The following is a 20,704-nucleotide window of genomic DNA, read 5'->3' on the forward strand; positions in this document are numbered from 1 at the left end:
GGGGGGGCACGTGTGATGTGCTAATCACATAGCACGGACATCATACTAGCGCACGTCCCTTTCATTTAAACACGTGAATTTTACGCGAGAAACAATATCGTCAAACACTCCTTCATCAGGGGTCGCCTTGACCTCCAAATCACATCCGAAACTCGAACCTTGATTAAATTTTACTGCCTTTTCGATTTAATTATTTTGATTTGGAGCTGTAATCACAAGGCATCGGATTCAAAGTCATCTTAAAATACAGCTTCTCGCGCAATCGGGTTATTAACTGCAGAATAATCCAGAGGCGGTTCTCTGTATAACAGACTAAATATTGGGTGTTAAAGTCCAAACTTGTTGGCGGAAAACCCATACGGACGAGCATTACACAGAGGTAATTAGGATCATACATGTAGGCAATCCCGATAAAAATGGAACCAACGGAGAGCATGATTATATATATTTAGGTTTTCCTGTCTCAGCCACACACAGGCTGGGTGATAATTCAAGTCCCACGCTTTCTCAAGGAAAACAAATAGTAAAATGGGACCAAGGACAAATGCTTGTTCATCAAGGAAGTATAATACACTTCCGGTTCCGGTTCCGGCTCCAATGCCCTTGTGGCTCGTAGTCTCTCACAATATTTGAAGATAGAACTGGGGGAGGGGGGCGGGGGTTGCTGAGGGAGGGGAGGGGAGGGTTTTACTGTGTCTGGATATCCATGCGTGATTGAATTCCGACAAGATTTGACGACTTTTTTCAATTTCCACCGATACATCAGAAAAGAGTAAAAATTTGGAAAGTAGTTTCAAATGATCTCCTCATATTTTTTTAATTTCTAAATTGTGGCGAATCTAAACGATGCAGCTTGCTCTTGTTAAACTTTGTCTAATTATAGCATTCTTGTCTTTAACGGGACACATTACTCGTTTATTCTAGGGAATTTAATAAGGTTTTACACTCTACATAGTGTTTTTTTCTCTACATACAAATTACCAATCTACTGCCATTTGGCGTTGCTTATTTTACTTGAATTGATTGATTAACATATTGATTTATCTTAATTGTTGATGGAATAGCAATGGAGAATGAAAGGGGAAAATGAAAATATTAGGACACCGGTCGCCTCAAATGACCTGTCGTAACCACAGGGACCTTAGAATTTATTACATCTGTATTTGGACCTAAAGTAAAGTGTAGAGAGTAACGTCACTCTCAACACCTTAGTTAAGGTTTAAATAAAGCTATGACAAATTCTCATGGCCCTGTGATCGTAACTGGTGTAGGAGCCATTTATATCATTAAATTTATAAGAAGTACGTGTTGTTAAAAACATCTCGTCATAGATAAATTGAACATTATTACTTTGTTCCGCAAAATCGTATACAGAAAACTTGTACATTGTATCGATATTATATATCACACTACAACAAGTTCAAAATGTACAGTTGACACAAATAATGCTTCATAGGTAAAATTCGTTTCCTTATTTGATTTCTTATTTTCATTTTGATTTCCCCCCTTTTAATTTGTTAAATTTTGTGTATTTTATCCTAAGCGAATTCTAAATGGAATGTTTAAAAATAGAGATTCTTTTGATCAGATTATTCAACGCTTGATAGTCGACACATTTTGTAAACAATATATAGGTATCAATTATTGTAAATCACTGGAAATGACCTGGTTTTAACTCTGGTATGTAATCAGGAACACAGACGGTAGGTAGGGCTAAAAATAATGACCTCATCAATTCCGGCAATTTCCGTTACTTGTCGGAATGGGCCGAGTTGTAACGATGGCATTTGCTTGTGAACATGGACGCTAGATAGTATTATATAACTTCATCATATATCAGGAAAAAATACGTCTGGCGCCCAATCCATCCCTAGATACTTTCGAAAACCTATGAGATGTCTTTCGGTATAAAAAGAAAAATGGACTATGTTGCAATACAGTGATGAATGGGTATTTTGCCGTTAGGTATATTCAATATAGGTGGAAGATAAGTATCTTCTGTACACAATCCATGTATTATGTATGGTGCAGTTGGATTATGAGTGTGTCATACGTATAGAACTGTATTATTATGCAACACAGACCGCGTCATGGCTACCAACGCTAGCAAAACGGGCAGGCACAACCGATTGTTATGTGTACGATATCATGATATATTTGAAGACAATCTCAATTTATTTGAGAATGGCAGCGATTCTTCCAGCACAGGGCCTGATCCCTTAATAACCCGACTGATGGATGGGTAACCGTTCGTGCTACCTAAGAGACAGTGCTGCCACCTGTCGGTGGTACGGCAACTATCCGTACATAGCGGTTGATGGATGTTGCGAGTGGGTCGACAAATCACCCAACCGAATCCATTCGTCACACTTCCGGTACCTTACTTACTGCTAATAGGAAAACTGCAATACTCTGTTAGAACGACTGTATAGCAACTGGCTAGGAGCGAACAATCTACCCACAGCCGGAGTGAAATTGCAATGTGTTACACTAGCAAGGAGTGAACGCTCTGCCCACCGCCGGAGTGAAAGTATTACACTAGCTAGCTAGGAGTGAACACCCTAATCCATCTTTGGAGTGAAGGTATCATCCTGGCGACAAGTGAACTACCAAATGCCGGAGTGCATGTACTACACTAGCGAGGAAGGGAACACAATTATCACAGTGGCGAGGAGTGAAAACGTTGTTCACCCCCGGAGTGAAAGTATTACACTGGCAAGGAGTGAATTTAATTCACACCACCAGGGTGACGGTATCACAGTGGCGAAGAGTGAAAACTCTGCCGGAGTGAACGTTTTACACTGGCTAGGAGTAAAGTATTTCACTGGCTAAGAGTGAAAACACGTCCCACCGCCAGAGTGACGCTATCACACTGGCGAAGAGCGAAACTCTGTCCTCGGCCGGAATGAACGTTTTACACTCGCTAGGAGTGAATAGTCTGTCAACGGCCGGAGTGACGGTATCACACTGGCGAAGCGTGAATGCTCTGTCCACGGCCGAAGTATCAGTGTCACACTGGCTAGGAGTGAACACACTGTCCACGGCCGGAGTGACGGTATCACACTGGCGAAGATTGAAAACTCTGTCCTCGGCCTGAGTGAACGTTTTACACTCGCTAGGAGTGAACACACTGTCCACGGCCGGAGTGACGGTAACACACTGGCTAGAAGTGAAGTATCACGTTGACCAGTAGTTAATACTCTGTCCACCGCCAGAGTATATAAACATTATTTAATTTCAACTTATATTAAACACTCTTGATAGCCCGGATATGAGAGCGCGGGGTCTTAATGTGTGAGGATACCGGAGAACCTGGGAATTAACTCCCACACGGTTGGGCAGGTGACCATATTCCCTTTCATGTCCGATCGGGGAATCGAGCCCCGGTCGCCTTGGTGTAAGGCGAGTGTGTTATCCACTACGCCACCTGACCAACACCTGAGTGAAGAAAGTTAGCTAAACTGACTAAGAGTAAATACCATTTCTCGCATATCCTCTTTATGTTTCCTCGATCTCGACACATACGGTACAACTGCTAGGAGTTGGCAACATCTTAAGTTACCCTTTAGTGGGTGACATCATTTATGTTTTCATTGGTCACTCTTAATTATGACGTCACGTTGCATTGCTTTGCGCCGTCTTCCTCAATAACAACGTTGCGTCCTTAGATGACCTTAGCTGTTGATAGGACGTACAACCGTGTACACGTACAACCAACCATGACAACGTCATGAGTTACTGCTATTGTTTCCCCGATTGGAAACGAATATATTTCCAGTGGAATACACGCTTCAACCATTGCGTCAGTGGACGGCCACACACCACAAACACCGACGTGGGCCTTCACCCATAACACACATCCGTTGTTGACTGTCTGTGAACATTTATACAAATATTTAAGGATTGAAATTGATATTTCTAGTTATTTCCCGGAAACCTCATTGCTGATCAGGTATCGATTTACGATAGATATTACGGTATGTATGCGTCTGTCTGTAGACTATTTATCTAGCGCGACGTTTGACTTATAGCTTATAGCAGTTATCTTTTCATCACTCCACGGTTGCGTCATGAGTAAAACTAAGAAAAGTCACGTAACAACGCCACGTCGAAGATTTTTTTAGTCTGATGTATATTATAAAACCTTGTTATAATGCCACTATATGTCAAGCAAAATGATGACGTTGTAAAGGGGTTTGGCGATATATCGATTGGTGCGTATAAAATATTTTGTATAAAAATATGACAGTGACCAATAACATATGTACAGCGACAAAAAGACAACTAATAGAATGACGTTATATCGAGGTTCTGCTGTCCTGCTAAAATAAAGTGTTGGCTTGCATGCGCAAAACTTTTTAAAGTCCCTTAAAGTGAAATATATGCAATATTATGGAAGCGTTCACTAAGTTAAAAGTATAATAACCAATATGTTACAGACAATTCATTTGCATAGGAGATCTCTATATAACGTGAAACTGCTCTCTGTTTATGGACAGGCGACTCCTTTGTCTAAATATTGTGCATGTGCTCTCTGTTTTAAAATATAACATAGGCGCCCTCTATGTAAAAACATTGTAAAGGCGTCCTTTATTTCAAAATAATGTTCCATTGCCCTCCATGTTAAGATAAAGTGCAAGCGCGCCTTAATTCACAGACACACTTGCCGCGCCCACTGTGTTAAAACTACTGAACGTGCGCCATCTACATATATGCAACAAACACAGTTGTGGCGCCTTCTATGTTAAAGCTACTGAAAATGCGCACTCTATCTCAGAAACACGTAAGGTGCTCTCTTCACTAGAGTTACTAAACATGCACCATTTCTGTCACAGAAACACTTGTGGCGGCCTAAATGCATGTTACATGTAAGGCTATGGTGTAAGCGCCCTCTCAGTAAAAGCTACTGTACAATGCGCCCTCTTGGTCACAGTTGTTGCGCCCACTAGTCAAGGCTATATAGCAGTGCCCTTCCAGTAAAAGCTACTTTACAATGCCCCCTCTTGGTCACAGTTGTTGCGCCCACTAGTCAAGCCTATGGTATGAGCGCCCTCCCAGTAAAAGCTACTTTACAATGCGCCCTCTTGGTCACAGTTGTTGCGCCCACTAGTCAAGGCTATGGTATTAGCGCCCTCCCAGTAAAAGCTACTGTACAATGCGCCTTCTATAGCTAGGTCAAAGTTGTTGCGTCCACTAGTCAAGGCTATGGTATTAGCGCCCTCCCAGTAAAAGCTACTGTACAATGCGCCTTCTATAGCTAGGTCACAGTTGTTGCGCCCACTAGTTAAGGCTATGGTATTAGCGCCCTCCCGGTAAAAGCTACTGTACAATGAGCCCTCTAAGTCATAGTTGTTGCGCCCACTAGTCAAGGCTATGGTATTAGCGCCCTCCCGGTAAAAGCTACTATACAATGAGCCCTCTAAGTCATAGTTGTTGCGTCCACTAGTCAAGGCTTTGGTATTAGCTCCCTCTCAGTAAAACTTACTGTACAATGCGCCCTCATGGTCACAGTTGTTGCGCCCACTAGTCAAGGCTATGATACATGTATTAGCGCCTTCCCGGTAAAAGCTTCTGTTCAGTGCGCCCTCTAGGTCACAGATATTGCGCCCTTTATGTTAAGGCTATAGTATAGGCGCCTTTGATACAACAGAGTATGTTGCAACGGCCTCATTGATACACTTACCGATCGAGTACAGCAGCCCCTGGTGTGACGCTTGTCTATAGACAGTAATCGGATGGAGGGGTCTTACATCAAGTTGTGCCAAATCCAAAATAATTACCGGACCCGATCGCGATTTTATGATCCCATTTAAATCAAGTGTTTACAAATGATGGCGCATGTTAGACAAACAGTCATCATTACCTTTCTTGTTATCTTTTTTATGACGAATTGGTCGCTTAGTATTTCAAAAAAAGCAGATTTAATAAATGTGTTTCTGTTTCGCGTTACTAGCAGTACAGAGCTGAGTGTACGAAACCCACTGTTCAAACAATGCTAAGTGTTTTTTGGTTACAGATCAGGACGAATACCGATCGCTCACTATAATGATGGATTTACAATGTCGAACTAAGCTGGTTAAGTCTGGGTATCGTTTGTGAAATAAACTTAAACCACAAATATTTGAAGATGATAGTTTCATATGGGTATTGAAGAGGCTTACTGCTGTGCCTGGATCTGAGTCTAATCCTCTCTCTCTCTCTCTTAGAGACGCTTGTCATTGAGAGACCACTATTGACTTTTTCAATTTACTTCCTTGGGTAAATTTCAACATTATAAGAATTGATGAATATTGTAAATACCAATCACCAATTATCCTCGGCTAGCTCGCGATCCGTCCCTCGCGCGTCGCGTCAAATTACAATGGCTAACCTAGGTGGCGCTCTCGGGTTTCCAAGTACCCACAAATACACCTCACAACACACTGTCTTTTTCAATAAAATGTATGTAATTTCTGTCCCATTGATCAGCCGTGTACCCAGCATGTCCCCAGGTCGGGTAGCTAAGGCGTCTAGAATTACAACACAACTCATCATCTCGTGTTTCACGTGTTTTAAGCGTATCTTTATCAGACCGTGTTAATCCAACGATGTAGTAAATACATACAATGCAACATTTATGGGCTATAAGTCTACCCTGGACAATCTGAGCCAGCTCTAATATATCTAAGTTCACATTATGATTGTAAATATATTCACATCATATTGGTTTTACGACTTTATGATGAGTATCAAGATTCGTCCATTTACCCCTATCCTACCGATTCCACGCTGTATGCGTCATAAAGAGGCCGGTGCGTTGAGAACTGTCAGAATTCACAATACACGACATTATCCCGATATGAAACATATTTGCACTATAAAAGGACCATGATGGATGGGTTTTCGATAACATTAGAGGACTTTCGGCTTTGCCCACTTAAACGCCAAATTCCATTTCATATATTACCGAAGCAAATTTCTAGATAATGTCATTTACACTTTATATTTATGATTTTACTAGTAAAAGTCAATTATTCAAAGGAGGAGTTTTCAATTCCTTAAATCTCAAATTGAATTTCCAACACTTTCTAATGTTGGAGCGACGTTTATCGGGGAACCGAGGTCGCTTGACTCATAGACTTGGAGATGAAAATCATTATTTTTAATTTTGAAACCTTTCAGACAAGACAACTGTTTGAAGTGTGAAAGGGATGATTCCTGTGATATCAGAATCGACAATTATTGTCATGTTTGCATATGACGATGAAAGGCAAGCTCGAAACGCTTAATCAATTGTAATTTCTGCCTTACTATCGCGTACATAAACAAACATCAATTATTGATGATTCTAAATGTCCCTAAAAAGATGCCATGTCACGCGGTGCATATGCAAAATGATATGGCATAAACTAGCATCTATCACCCGATAGTGAAATATGTCCACTTAACAAATGATACTCCATTTTAGCGATTTTTTCCCAAGAAAGAATAAAAAATCTCACGAAAATCGATATCTGTGGGAAACCTCCAAGATGAGTTGGTTTTCCTCCGGAGATTACAAAATCCATCGCCCGGTCATTGAAACATAACAGGAAGTTGTATACATATATTTGTTGTATTAAACCAAATTTGATTATATATATGTGGGTATTCTTTTAACAAAACAAATTGTCGTGTGTTAGTTAATGCGAAGATAATACGAAATCTAGTGTTACGGCTAAGGAAATGATAAAGGTGTATTCCGGAATCTAACCCGATAAATGGTGTTACATCGTAGTACTATTGATTTCAAGTATCAGCACGTGCATGAAACCTTCACCGAACTCCTAAACGTTTTATTGTAGGCCTACATTACTTTATTGGGTTATAAGGCAATATCGGGGCAGTGGAACACGGATTATGATTCTTTACAAAGTATATAACTCTTCCGCTATCTTTACCCGGAAGTTCGCTTGGAAAATTGCAACAAAAATAATATTTATTGTTTGAGTTGTCTTGTGGTGCACTTTCTTACCCCATATTGCTGAAAATATGCAAATTTTGAGTTTTTCTTATATATTTTTTTATATTTATTCATTATTTTGATCATGAGGAAACATATATTTGTCTTTCACATACCATTTAGCACGACCGCCCTAAGCTTACTCACCAAGAAACTTTCAAATGCTTTTGCATGAACCGTATTCAACAGCACTGGGTCCCTTCGTCGTAATGGGTGGATTGGTCGAGTGGTTAACACTCCGGCCTTCCAAACAGGCGGCCGGGGCTCGATCCCCGAAGTCGCCGTACGCATGGAATATTCAGAGAAAGTGTTTTTCTCCTGACCACACAACTCCAACAACCCAGATGGAGTATAAAATGGTCTGGGGTGGGTGTTGTGGTATCTGTGCTGTAGCGTTCAAGTGAGGTGGCAATATAAATGATGCGGTTGGAAGCACGGTCCCACTACAAACAGAACACATTACATCTCCAGCACACACACAGGCATACACAAATAGGTAGATATTAGCCAGGTGGCATAGGACTAGTAGTTATAGCGCCTGATAAGGCGGCCCCTGCGAATTCCTGAATATTGTATTGAATAATATATTTGCTAATTGTATTGACTGTATAAAATTGTATATTTATGTACTGTAAAGCGCTTTAGAGTGGCTTATGTTAGCTAGATAGGGCGCTATATCAAATGTTGTATATTTATTTATCTATTTAAAGCAGGGCACCGATACAACGCCAGTTTTCAATAACTAATAAAATTATCGAATTTATTCATATATTAGATCAAATAATTAATCTGTTGATGGCGTCATATGAAATATGAATCGTATGTATAAAATTGCCAGGATTAAATTTGGAAAATGTCATTTGAGTTAATGCACTCATCTGCAAGCATGTTGCACCGAAAGACCGCGTCGCGAAGCACATTCGAAACAACTAGACCCCATACTGACTCGACATCACCAAATCTTGAGTTTTAATGTAATTTGTTTGTATGTGAGTGTGAAATATGGACTACCAGTATGAGTAAAGGTGAAAGCTTTGAATCTCAGGTGTGATCAGAATGGGTATTTTCCCAGCAGGCTATCGCACGGGGGGATCAAATCGACACAGGGATGAGAGGGCCCCGCGGGGAGGGGGCAAGCTGATCGTTACTAAGTGGCACCGTACACGTGCTCAACAAGACGGAGAAGGGTAAACATCACAACAAGGGGGAGCTTGGTCAGCAACATGTACCCAAAGGATATAGACTATGGTAGACTATTATCTCGTCGATTAGTGGGGAGGAGGAGAAGGGGGCGGGGGGTGGGGGGGCTGATCTGTTAGCTGATGAAGGGGTGTGAATTTACATGTAGCGTGAACATGTTCTAGTAACACGTGTAGGGCACAGACAAAGCATGCGTACGGCCACTGCAATCGATTCACCCTCCAGTCAGCCTGAACCCACAGTATAAAATTCACGAGAGTTTGTATCATTTTAATATCAAATCGAGTGTGAAGACCCGCGGTCCCTCAGCTATTATTAATACGCTGATTGAAATTAACGCCGATCTCTAGTCTGAATGTTACTGTAAATTGTAGCACCTCCCGTAACGAGAGGAAATTTAATTTGAGTCCCTCCGCCATAATATTGGTGTTGTTTGTTGAATAGAATACAAACAGTGACATTTCTGAAGGATTACTGTTGAATGAACCTAACATAAAATCCCCACAGCGATCATTACACTTGCCATAGAAAAGGGGATTTGTACCTGGGATAACATATCCACGACACGCGATTGAAGCCTCTGATTGGTCGAGACAGATAAAGGGGTGGAGACTAACTCGCGGATAGCCTGCGACGGTAGGATGTACGCTGATACACACACACACAGACAGACACGCGGTAGCGATGTGTAGTTGTAGTGCTATATATACTAGGTAGCGAAAAAACACACAATTTAACACGTAAACTCGACGTGCTGACCACACAGACTGGACATAATGACCATTATTACGTCCTTTTTGTGTGGTCACTCACATGAAATATTTCGGCATCATTCTATAATGTTGTCAGAGAGTTGACTGTTGTCTGTGAACTTCCGCCGCTCAGCTTATAATAACAAAGTTGTGATTTAATTCTCATAGTCAATACAGTGTACAAATATTGATGTATTATTACATTGACAGGGCCATGTGGTGAACCCAGCTTGCCAGAATATCCAGAACCGGACGGTGAAATGACTACAGGAGTACTAAGACCATTGAGATGGATGCGGATCGCTAACCTGCCTAGCACTGTGTTAGATTAATCTCCAATTATCACCGGCGCGATGGCGCAGTCCACAGGTGCATCTGGATTGGTTTAAAACATTTGATTGAGTCGGGCCTTCTCAGACAGTATGGGTGTTCTGACGGGTGTGGTCCTGTCCCTGGCCCTGCTCCTAGGGACGTGTTTGTGCACGGACATCGTATACAGGGTGCCAGAGGAGCAATCGGGCGGAATGTTTATAGGAAATGTGGCACTGGATTCGAATCTGCATTTGAACCTAAGCGATAGTGATTACAGGACATTACGTTATAGTGTGTTGTCTAGTAGTACAGATAACGCGCATCAGTACTTTACTATCAACCAGACCACTGGAAACCTGTATACCGCGTCCCTACTGGATAGGGAGGATATATGTCCTTATACTGACCAATGCAAACTGGACATCGAAATCACCGCCAAATCAGCGATCACAAGTTACTTCAAAAAGTTGATACTTTTGGTATACATTGATGATGTGAACGACAATTATCCAATATTTGACAGGGATTCCCAAACTATATCAATTCCCGAATCGGTGCTTCCAGGAACATCCTACACGTTAGATGGCGCTAAGGATGCCGATCGTAGCGCCAACTATGGTATACACAATTACACTCTGTATCCTCAGGATTTACCGTTTTCTGTTAGTTTTGTGAAGAACTTGGACGGCACGTCTGTTGTTCGTATCATAGTAGACGGTGCTCTAGACCGTGAGTTACGTGAACGTTATGCATTAACACTTGTTGCCAAAGATGGCGGTGTTCCCGCCAAAACGGCGGACCTGGCAGTCCACGTGCACGTGACTGACGTCAATGACAACGCGCCAATGCTAAGCAGAACGACGTACAACTTTACTGTTCAGGAGGACATTCCCGTGGGTAGTACCATACTCACGTTGTACGCCACTGACCTTGACTCTGGACGTAATGGCGAGGTTAGATACAGACTCAGCCCCCACCAGACAGAGGAAATAAAAAACCTGTTTTTCATTAATGCAACATCCGGGGAACTTATTCTAATTAATCCATTGACCTATGTCCGCGGGTCGTCATACAAAATTATCGTAGAGGTCGGTGACCGTGGTCAGCAGCCGATGACCACTCAAACCTACGTTATCATTACAGTGCTTGATTCCAGCAATAACCCACCGGAAATAGTCCTGGGTCTACTAACAAATGGTGTAGCCAGGATTTCCGAGTATGCGCCATTCGGAACTACAGTGGCTCACGTTGCAGTTCTTGATCAGGACTCTGGACACAACGGTATTGTCATGTGTAGCTTAGATAGTACAATATTCGAGTTACAGGTACTTGACGTAAACGAGTACAGAGTACTCGTGTCCCAGGCTCTGGACCGTGAACAGGTAGCAAGGCACAGCATCACAGTCACGTGTCAAGACAGTGGCACACCAATGCTTGTATCCAACGCTAACTTCTTTGTTGATGTTTTGGACGTAAATGACAATCCGCCAATATTCCTCATGCAGACTTACTCCGCCAGCGTCAAGGAAAATAATAAGGTTGGAAAGGAGATTCTTCAGGTTAGTGCCACAGATTACGACGAAGGTCAAAACGCCGAGGTCAAATATCGCTTACTTCATTCGAATGATACCGTTATTCAAGTTGACACATACACAGGTATGATCCGTGCCAACGCCGTTTTCGACCGAGAGCGGATGTCGTCATTCATGTTCAAGGTACTCGCCATTGACGGCGGAAGTCCTCCCAAATCTGGGACGGCGACCGTCTCTGTGACGGTCGAGGACGTCAATGATGAAAAACCGCAATTCCTGGAGAATCTGTTTATATTTAAGCGCAAAGAGAATCGTCAGGCGGGAACGATAGTTGGAAGGTTAATGGCAATGGACGACGATGAGGGGGATAGTGGAAGGGTAGTATTTTCATTGGCGGAGGAGTCGCCGATTTTCAGCACACTTCCGTTTGTCGTGTATTCTGATGGTATTATAAAAACGACGTCAGAGCTAGACCGTGAGAGAAAGAAGTTCTACGACTTCAAAGTAATGGCGTCCGACCTGGGTCGTCCCACGCTTAGTAGTACAGCTAATGTGAAAATATTTATCGAGGATGAAAACGATAACAGTCCTAACATCATATTCCCTAGTTACACGAATAATACAATCGTGATATCGGTTGGAACTCCTCCCGGAAGTGTTGTAGGTACAGTGCGTGCGCAGGACCCAGACGAAGGGTTAAATGGGGAAGTGTCTTATAGTTTCGATGGTGATAACCAAACATCATATTTCAGAATGTTTTCTGAAACTGGAGATGTAATTTTACAAAAAAGTGTTGAATTATTCGCCGGAAGTGTATTTTCTCTAAATATAATCGCAACAGACCAAGGCGACCCGCCAAGACGGTCTCGTCAGACGTTGAAAATCATTATCGGGACATCTGTAGGTGCAAATGAAAACATCAATATAATCATTGTTGTTTCCTTGGTCGGAGTGACGTTAGTGCTATCAACTGGAATAATTCTAGTTATATGTATCATAAGGAGAATAGATACGAACAAAGATAGGTCAAGGAAGCCAACCTCTGACCCCGTCATGGCTAACGGTTTGGCCGGGGTCCCTAATAATACATACGGGACCCTTAACAAACCTGTAGCGGAAGTGATCTCAGAACTAGAGCGGAAGCGGAAGGAAGTGACATTTGCTTTCAGCCCAGACCAACAAATTCCCACTGACGAAACGTATTATGAAGAAAAGGGACATAGACCGATTGGAAAACAATCTTCCTATGGCGTGAGTATTTGATTGTATTTACCTCCTTTTTATTAGTTTTGCGTTTCAATTTAGATCGTTTTTCTCTTCAGCATTTCTGTTTTTCTCCTTTGATTGTTTGTGAAGTTTTTCGTGCTTTGAAATTATAGTGTCGTTCTAGCTGTAACTTCAGTTAAATGGCAAAACATGGAGATGCTATTTTTTTGGCTATGCTATTAAAATGTCACATGACAAGTCTTGTGCAGTGGCTTCCGTCTCTGTTAGATCACGTGACACGACCTCAAAGGACGCGATTTAACAAGCCATTACAGCTTCTCCATACGAATATGCATTTAATTACGATTTCAAAAAGTTAATTCATTTTTGTGAAGTCAAAATGAAGGCAGATTGCCTTAACGTCAATTTCTTCTATGGTATTGCGTTCTCTAATTTGACAAAAACCTTCGAAACATTAAAATATTTCTCCATAATCCAAATAATTCAATCCTGCTGCATTTAGAATCAGAGGTATTTTCTTCAAGAACCCATGTCACAATCGTATTGTAATAATGTGATTGACGCGGTAAAAAATATTTAAAAACAAATCAAAATCAGAGGGATGGATTTTGAACCTTTTGCCTTCCAAGGGCAACTAGGGAAAAATTGACTTAATATATCTGCACTCTTACAATATATATAAAGGCATAATATGTTATGTTTTATTACATGGCGCGGTTCAAATCATGTAAAACAAACTTGAAGGAAGGAAATGTCACTCTAAAATAACACGATAGAACGATTTTGGACCAGCGTGGCGTCCAATTGCATCACATGCTCGTGTGTATATACACTTTAACGTCTGGGTATTGGCGAACTACTTCATTTTGCTCAGCGGGTCGAGATAATAGAGAAGATATGGAGATATACAATCTGCTGTTGTGTATACAGAAAAGCGAGTTTCACTGACATGTAAAAAGCTCGAACCCGGGGGTAAAGAGATAGTCATATAATATTGTGACATTTAACTTTGTTAACGCATGCACCACAACGCTCCAAGTATTTATAACGATAGCGACCTGTAATAACAGGGGTTAGAGTATTGAAGAGAGCGAGGGATCTTGTAACTTGAGGCACTTGATGAAATGTCGCGATAACGATCTTCGCCAATTGCTCGGACGAATCGGCATTATGTCTTGCGTCTGATCTGTAATCTAGGATTTCTATGAATCGCATGAAAATAAATATAAACACAAGTGGTTTCCATTGACGATAGCCTCTGTTCTGTCTTGAGAACAGAAATCGAGAGAAATATTAACTTATGGTTTTAATTTGTCTTATTTGAGGGAGGCGAGAGTTTTGGTCCCGAGAGTGTAGCATGTTTATTTATATAGGACTTCGATGCTATGTAGATCATATTGCAACGAACACCCTCGTCAATCATACACACTATCTTATATAAATAGGTCTAAATATCAAACGCAACCTATTTTATCGATAAAATTGCTCGGTCTTCGCCCTCGTCACTTAACAGATACGAGTGTACCTAAAATTCCTTTCGCACTATTTCTCTCTATTTTTCACGTTTATTCATTAAACTTCGTTTCTCCCCTCTCTTATCATCCCTTTTTCATCTCTCATTGAGCTATCTTAGATATGAATGGGATAAAGTATGATACCAGATACTATTCCACTCCAAAGGCCCGACATTCGAATATCCTGGAGCTATCGCATATAATAACGCTATTTTACTACAGCTTTGCTGTAGTCGAGGCAAATTTAGTCGATAAGCGGTGAATGTTTTTTATATTTGTTTTATGACCGTTGCGAGCTCTCATAATAGTTTTCCGGAATTGTTTTCCGTGAGGAAGGAAACACACATGACCTTCATATTGTCCGTCAATTTACGTATTAACTGTAATGGACATCTCTAAAAATAATTCAAACCTCCCTTACAAATGTATAAGGTGTTGGTGGTATCAATTTTCGCCTCTCGGAAAGCCATTATTGAACCGATTTATATATATACGCACTGAAACTGACACTGCAAATCGGAAAACGGAAATGTATGACTTAATTTGACAGCATCAGACACGACGTAACTTTACGTGTACATTTCAAATAATGGCAGTGAAATGATATTTGGTGATTTACGCGTGGGGCAACATGACATGTTTGAATATTCCGGAGCGTATACTCATGTACAAGCGTTATTCTTTTGTATGATCCAGAATTATAGGGTTTCCGGTGTGTGCCTCGTACACCAACATTTGTATATACGAAGCCGTCAGATTCACTGTATAGTAATTAGCCATTTTAGATTTCACTTTGAAGCTTTACTGGCAAGAATGTAAGATGTTTTTAACTCTTAATTTTAAAATTATTTTTTCCGCAGAATGCATCTAAATTGGGATCGTGCGGATTTTTTAATTTCAGACATTAGGTTTTTATGGGTAAACTAGACAGATAAGCTTTCTCTCTTCCTTTTACAAAAGATTAAAACGCAATTATAATAACGAGCATATTTTTCTAAACATGTAAGTAGGGATATGAAATTGCTTTAAATTTATGATAGCAGAGTGGATGGAAATCAAGCGAAGCATTTACCACTATTTATCTGTCTGAAATATTACTTCCGACATATGTAATTTTTAATCAGACACCCTCTAAAGCTATATCTGATAAAGTCAGACGTGGCCACGAAGGAATTCTTTTTTTAGCTTTACACAAAGTCATGTACTTCAATTTTCAATATTTGGACCGATTCCCCGAAAATAACTTCACGGAGGAGAAAAACTGTCATTCCAGCAGGTTTCGCGTCCCATGCAATTTTTCTCATATCTTTCAAGCGTGATAAACTGGCGTGATTAGGGTTTTCCCTTGTATTAAATTTGATTTAATGATCATGTAGTACATCCCCTATGTGTCCTATTACTTCCCCTCGTTCTGTCGCTAATATTACTCGGCCAATCAGTAGTTTTATGACGGCTACCGACGTGCGCGGCAAATCCCCTGTGGATATTGGATATTGCGATTCTGATATTTGGTTAGTATAGCGGTTGATACCGATACAGCAACCATATATTTAACAAAAACAATTTGGCGATGTATGGATGTTTTGTATGGTGAAAAGTGTATATAATAAATACGAATCATCTAACTATCCACCTCCCTCCCCTCCTCTCCTCCCCCAACACCGCCGACAAAGTCTCGAGTGACGCGCGATGTGGTGAGCGGACGTGTTAATGAATATTACATTATTTCATTTTTAGTTTTTAATAGATAACCTTGAAATTTTGTGCTCATCGTCAGCAGAAATCTGTACATTGTGTCATACGTACAACAGGCAATATTTAAATCAAGGGTCGATAACTCGCCGTGTTAATGAGTACTTCAGAGTAATAGGCGTCTCAAGTGAAACAACGCGATAACAGAAATAGCCGAGGGAGGGGGGCTCTCCGACACCCGGAATCGTCATTATCAACCTCTAAGTACGCTCGCGTGGAAATAGATATGCCCCGAGTGTCGGAGACTCTTCTGTCAACAATACATGGACGGATGCTTTGCAGGGTTCCTGGGCAATGGTTCGAAACTTAAATAAACGCGGTTGAGTGCACGTGGTTAATGGTTTGGACACAAGGGGACAGTCATTATCGGTAAAAGTGCAACATCGTCTCATCTATAAAAGCATTATCAACTTATTCTCCCATTCCGACCCCGCGGGTTTCACCTTTACCTCCACGGCGCCTACAAAACACCTTCCCCGACGGTTGGGGTAATTGCTTACAGTGTCCGGGGGTAGAGGATGTTCACATAAAATTCGTAATTTGTCGACCTGGAACACGTGCGTCAATTTCGATTGTCACGTTAGTGGTAAATCTTGTCAGATTCTAATTGAAACTCGTGGATGACAGGGCCGGTTGTTAATACATTTAGCCGTTCAGTCTTACCTAAAACGCATCGAGGCCCGCGTGTAACGTAGTTCTTAGTACTCTATCATGGACGCGAGATTTATTCTTCCTCTAAAAACAGATATAAATCAAAAAGATAGAGAAGGGTAAATCCGATTAAACCAACGTGAGAGAGAACCTGCCATTCCGCCGTCTGACACTGGGACATGCGCACAACCTGTGACGGATTTCTTTCGGGCTGCCCGGCTTATCCGACGAAATTTTGATTAATTTGGGTAGAAGTTGAAATATCGAAGGTATTTATGTCACATCAAAAGTACATGTCGTGCGTAAACTAGTTTTGGCTGTTACTAATGTAGGAAATGACAATATGAATGATTTCGTGCAGATCCGGAATTGTTTTCCTCCAATAAAATTAATTGTCATGTACCTATCCTTATTTTTCCGTTCAAACCAGGACCAACAGATTTAGTACCTTACATGGTTGCACAAAATAAATTACACTTAATATTTTTGACTAGATCGAAATAATGACATGGTGTGTGAATTTGGTTTTTATTTTTTTATACGAAAACAATGTCCTGATCCTGAACATTTTATAAGGGAGATCACCCAGCCTTCAATCCACCTTGCTTTATTTTGATTGAGTTATTTAAAAATATGTTTGTCATCGTTACAACAATGGCGTATACCACTGCCGACGATTATGATAATATTCACACGAAATCACTTTGTCGGTAAACAAGAAATCTCCACTAAGCTTTCCTTTTATAAAATGGAATTTCCTTCAGTCATGGTTCGCAAGCTATTGTTGTAACAGTTTTATAACTTCAAACATTTCATGACACACAAAATTATCTTTCCCGAACGTGCAACTTTATCTAATATACTTAAAATTGTTTCGTTTCGTTTTGATCTACCGAACCGTAAGACGTACCAACCCTATTGCTGTGTGTATGGCGCATTTGTATAATTTCCGTTTCCGTCTTTGGTTAAATTTAATGGCCACATTTTTATTTTATGTATCAACCGCCCAAAATTTTCAATTATAATGAGCGATGAACTTCCTTGGGATTTTGATGAAAAATCGTACACATTTGTACGCATGTCTGAGTTGAAATGGAGTGATACAAAGATACAAACAACGTGTGTGCGTTTCATTAGCTGTCTATCAATCATAATATTTGATGTATAGATGTTCGTTTCATTTCTTCGTGATGTGGAGGGATGTTGCATTTCCTCAAAATGACGGGATTTCAAGGATGTAATGGATTGTAATAGATTGCGTAACCGCACAACGAGAACAAGTACACACGAAGTAATGAAAATGAATGGAACATGTTAGAAACAACAAAATTACCAGGTTCGCCATGTCGATTTACGTTTCAGATCATGTCTTTTGCAATGGTACACGTAACGAAAATAAATGTAACATATTAGATACATTTAAACGATCAATGTATGCATCACGATCAGTGCGTTTTGGATCATGTGTTTTGCATGACTCTGTGGCGCTTCAGTCTCACAAAATTGCGCGCTGCAGTTATTTGACATTCAGTTTCTTAAGAAAATCATCTGACTGTCTCGTTTAGTAATATAATGAATAAATACAATTTATAAGTCATTCTAATAAAATATTCAATAGTGATGTCGAAATATTATGATTCATACAAAACAATACATACATAACTGTCAGAAACACGCGTCCAGCACATAGACTAAGACTGGCCACAGTCTCTAGAATATTGAATAATTAAGATAATAAATTAACTCTAATAATTTCGATCACTTGGATGTCTGACCTAAGTTCTAAAATAGGGGGAGATAAGCTAGTAGTAAAATGCAATCGAGAAATTCTTCATAAAATACTTAGGGGCTGGTAGCCAGTCTACATAGACTCGACACTGAGTGTTTCAAAATCACCGACAAATAATCTCTCCTCAGCTTGAAAATAATATAAAGCTCTAAAGTTCGTAATTTAAAATATTTATTTTGAAAGTCCGATAATATTTTTTTGTCCGAAAAAGCAAGGCCCTATACATAATATACAAACCAATGTCCTACTGAAAATATGTAACTTTGTCCTTTTTAATGTACAAGCCCAAAGGGTCCGGAATAACAAGACCCTACACAATATCCAAACCAAAGTGTCTGGGATCACAGAACCCTTCATAGTATTCCAAACCAAAGTGTCCTGAATAGCAAGACCCTATATAATATATAAACCAAAGTGTCTGGAATAATAGGACCCTACATAACAGAACCCTTCATAATATCCAAACCAATGTGTCCTGAATAACACGGCCCTACGTAGTATACACATCCCAGTGTCCGGAAAAATAAGACCATGTTAATATACAAACCGAAGTCTCCGGAATAACATTGGCCTTCCTAATATACAAACCGAAATTTCCGGAATAGTCCCTACATAATTAATATAACTTTAAGGTACGGAATTACTAGGTTCCGTCTAGAAACAAACTGAGGTGTCTAGAAACAAGAGATTCAGCTGTTCATTTGTTTATCATAAAAAGTGTCAAGTTTATCGAGGTTTTGCGTTACATAAATCAAGCTGATAAACTTTAAAATGAATATTAGAAACTTGTCTTGCTTCATCAACTAGAATGATAAATTCAAACACAGGTATTTGTCATTAATAGTGATTTTAATTTTCTCACAGAGGAAAAGTTTTTCTCATTAGAGCCCATTAGTAACAGCGGATTATAAGAAAGTTAAAAATAGAGCTAATTGCACAAAATTAATCTTCAGACTAAAATAAATCAGAATCATTATCCATTTATTACATTTCCATGTGCAGTCATAAAATACGGCGTGGATACTTTTTTCTTGTCAGTTCGGATTTTGTTTGACGAGACTTGGCGCATGCACAGTTAAATCTAGCTATAATGGAGTCATTATGTGTGACTTTGTAAAACCTTGTGAATTAAAAAATACGCCGATTTATTTCAGGAGAAACATAAAGAATTTAAATTACATTGGACCTAAAGAAGACATCGTGGTATCCTATAACGTGAAACCAGCGTAAGAAGCAAACACATACACGTATTTGACGTTAGTTTGTTCCAGGAATGTCGTATGCCCTGAAAAAACGGCAAATCAATACCACAAATATTTGAAATGTACCAGAGTACTCAAAATGTGATTACTTATTGGTATACATTTAGATTTATTTAGCACAGATATTAAAATTTACCGCGAAGCCTTAGCTACATTCATGAACTAAACGTAGCATTCAAAAAATGATATTCAAACGTCGGGGTGGTTGGGTGCTGCAGTGAATAACGCACTCGCTCTTTCACCAAGGCGGTCAGGGTTCGATTCCCCGATCGGACGTGAAAAGGTATGGAGTCACCTGGCTGTCCGACTAAGTTGGTTTTCTCCGGGTACTCCGGTTTTCTCCTACACTAAGACCCCGCGTGCTCTGACCAATTATATAACTTAGTAGAGCTTGTTTCACAATTGTGTAAATTAAATAAAGTGTATAAAACCCCTATAAACGATTCCACAATTTTGATATCTTCATTGTCTAAGTGCGTATCGTGACTCATATACCAAGATCATTGACAAAGCCCAAAGGTCAAACAATCGTTTGCATCTATGCATCACTGTATGTATTTCCCTTAGAACGTAAAATTCGTTTCCTTGTTATAACTTGTTCGATTATATTAAGGCCACGGTCATTTAGATGACGATTAAGCAGTTTAAAACGAATGAAAGGATGGTAGGGAGGGGCGTAGCTACATGCATGTAGCCCTTGCTCGGATTGGATTCATTTCCAGGATCGGGTCT

The 20,704-nt window shown here is 40.2% G+C and overlaps 1 protein-coding gene across 3 annotated transcripts in view; it reads left to right on the forward strand.

The window, feature by feature from the left end:
* Nucleotides 1–20,704, forward strand: part of LOC110440334 (protocadherin beta-10-like) — a 45,011-nt gene that overhangs the window by 7,319 nt on the left and 16,988 nt on the right. For 2 of the 3 annotated variants that reach the window (XM_021483330.1, XM_021483332.1), the window contains exon 1: nucleotides 9,856–13,028. In XM_021483330.1, coding sequence (XP_021339005.1) covers nucleotides 10,356–13,028 — 2,673 coding nt within the window. In that variant the 5' untranslated portion in view covers nucleotides 9,856–10,355. Of the gene's footprint in view, nucleotides 1–9,855; nucleotides 13,029–20,704 lie in introns of those variants that run through there. The other variant, XM_021483331.1, reaches the window with a different exon arrangement.

This window comes from Mizuhopecten yessoensis, unplaced genomic scaffold, assembly GCF_002113885.1.
Source record: "Mizuhopecten yessoensis strain PY_sf001 unplaced genomic scaffold, ASM211388v2 scaffold11179, whole genome shotgun sequence".
Taxonomy (NCBI): Eukaryota; Metazoa; Mollusca; class Bivalvia; order Pectinida; family Pectinidae; genus Mizuhopecten; species Mizuhopecten yessoensis.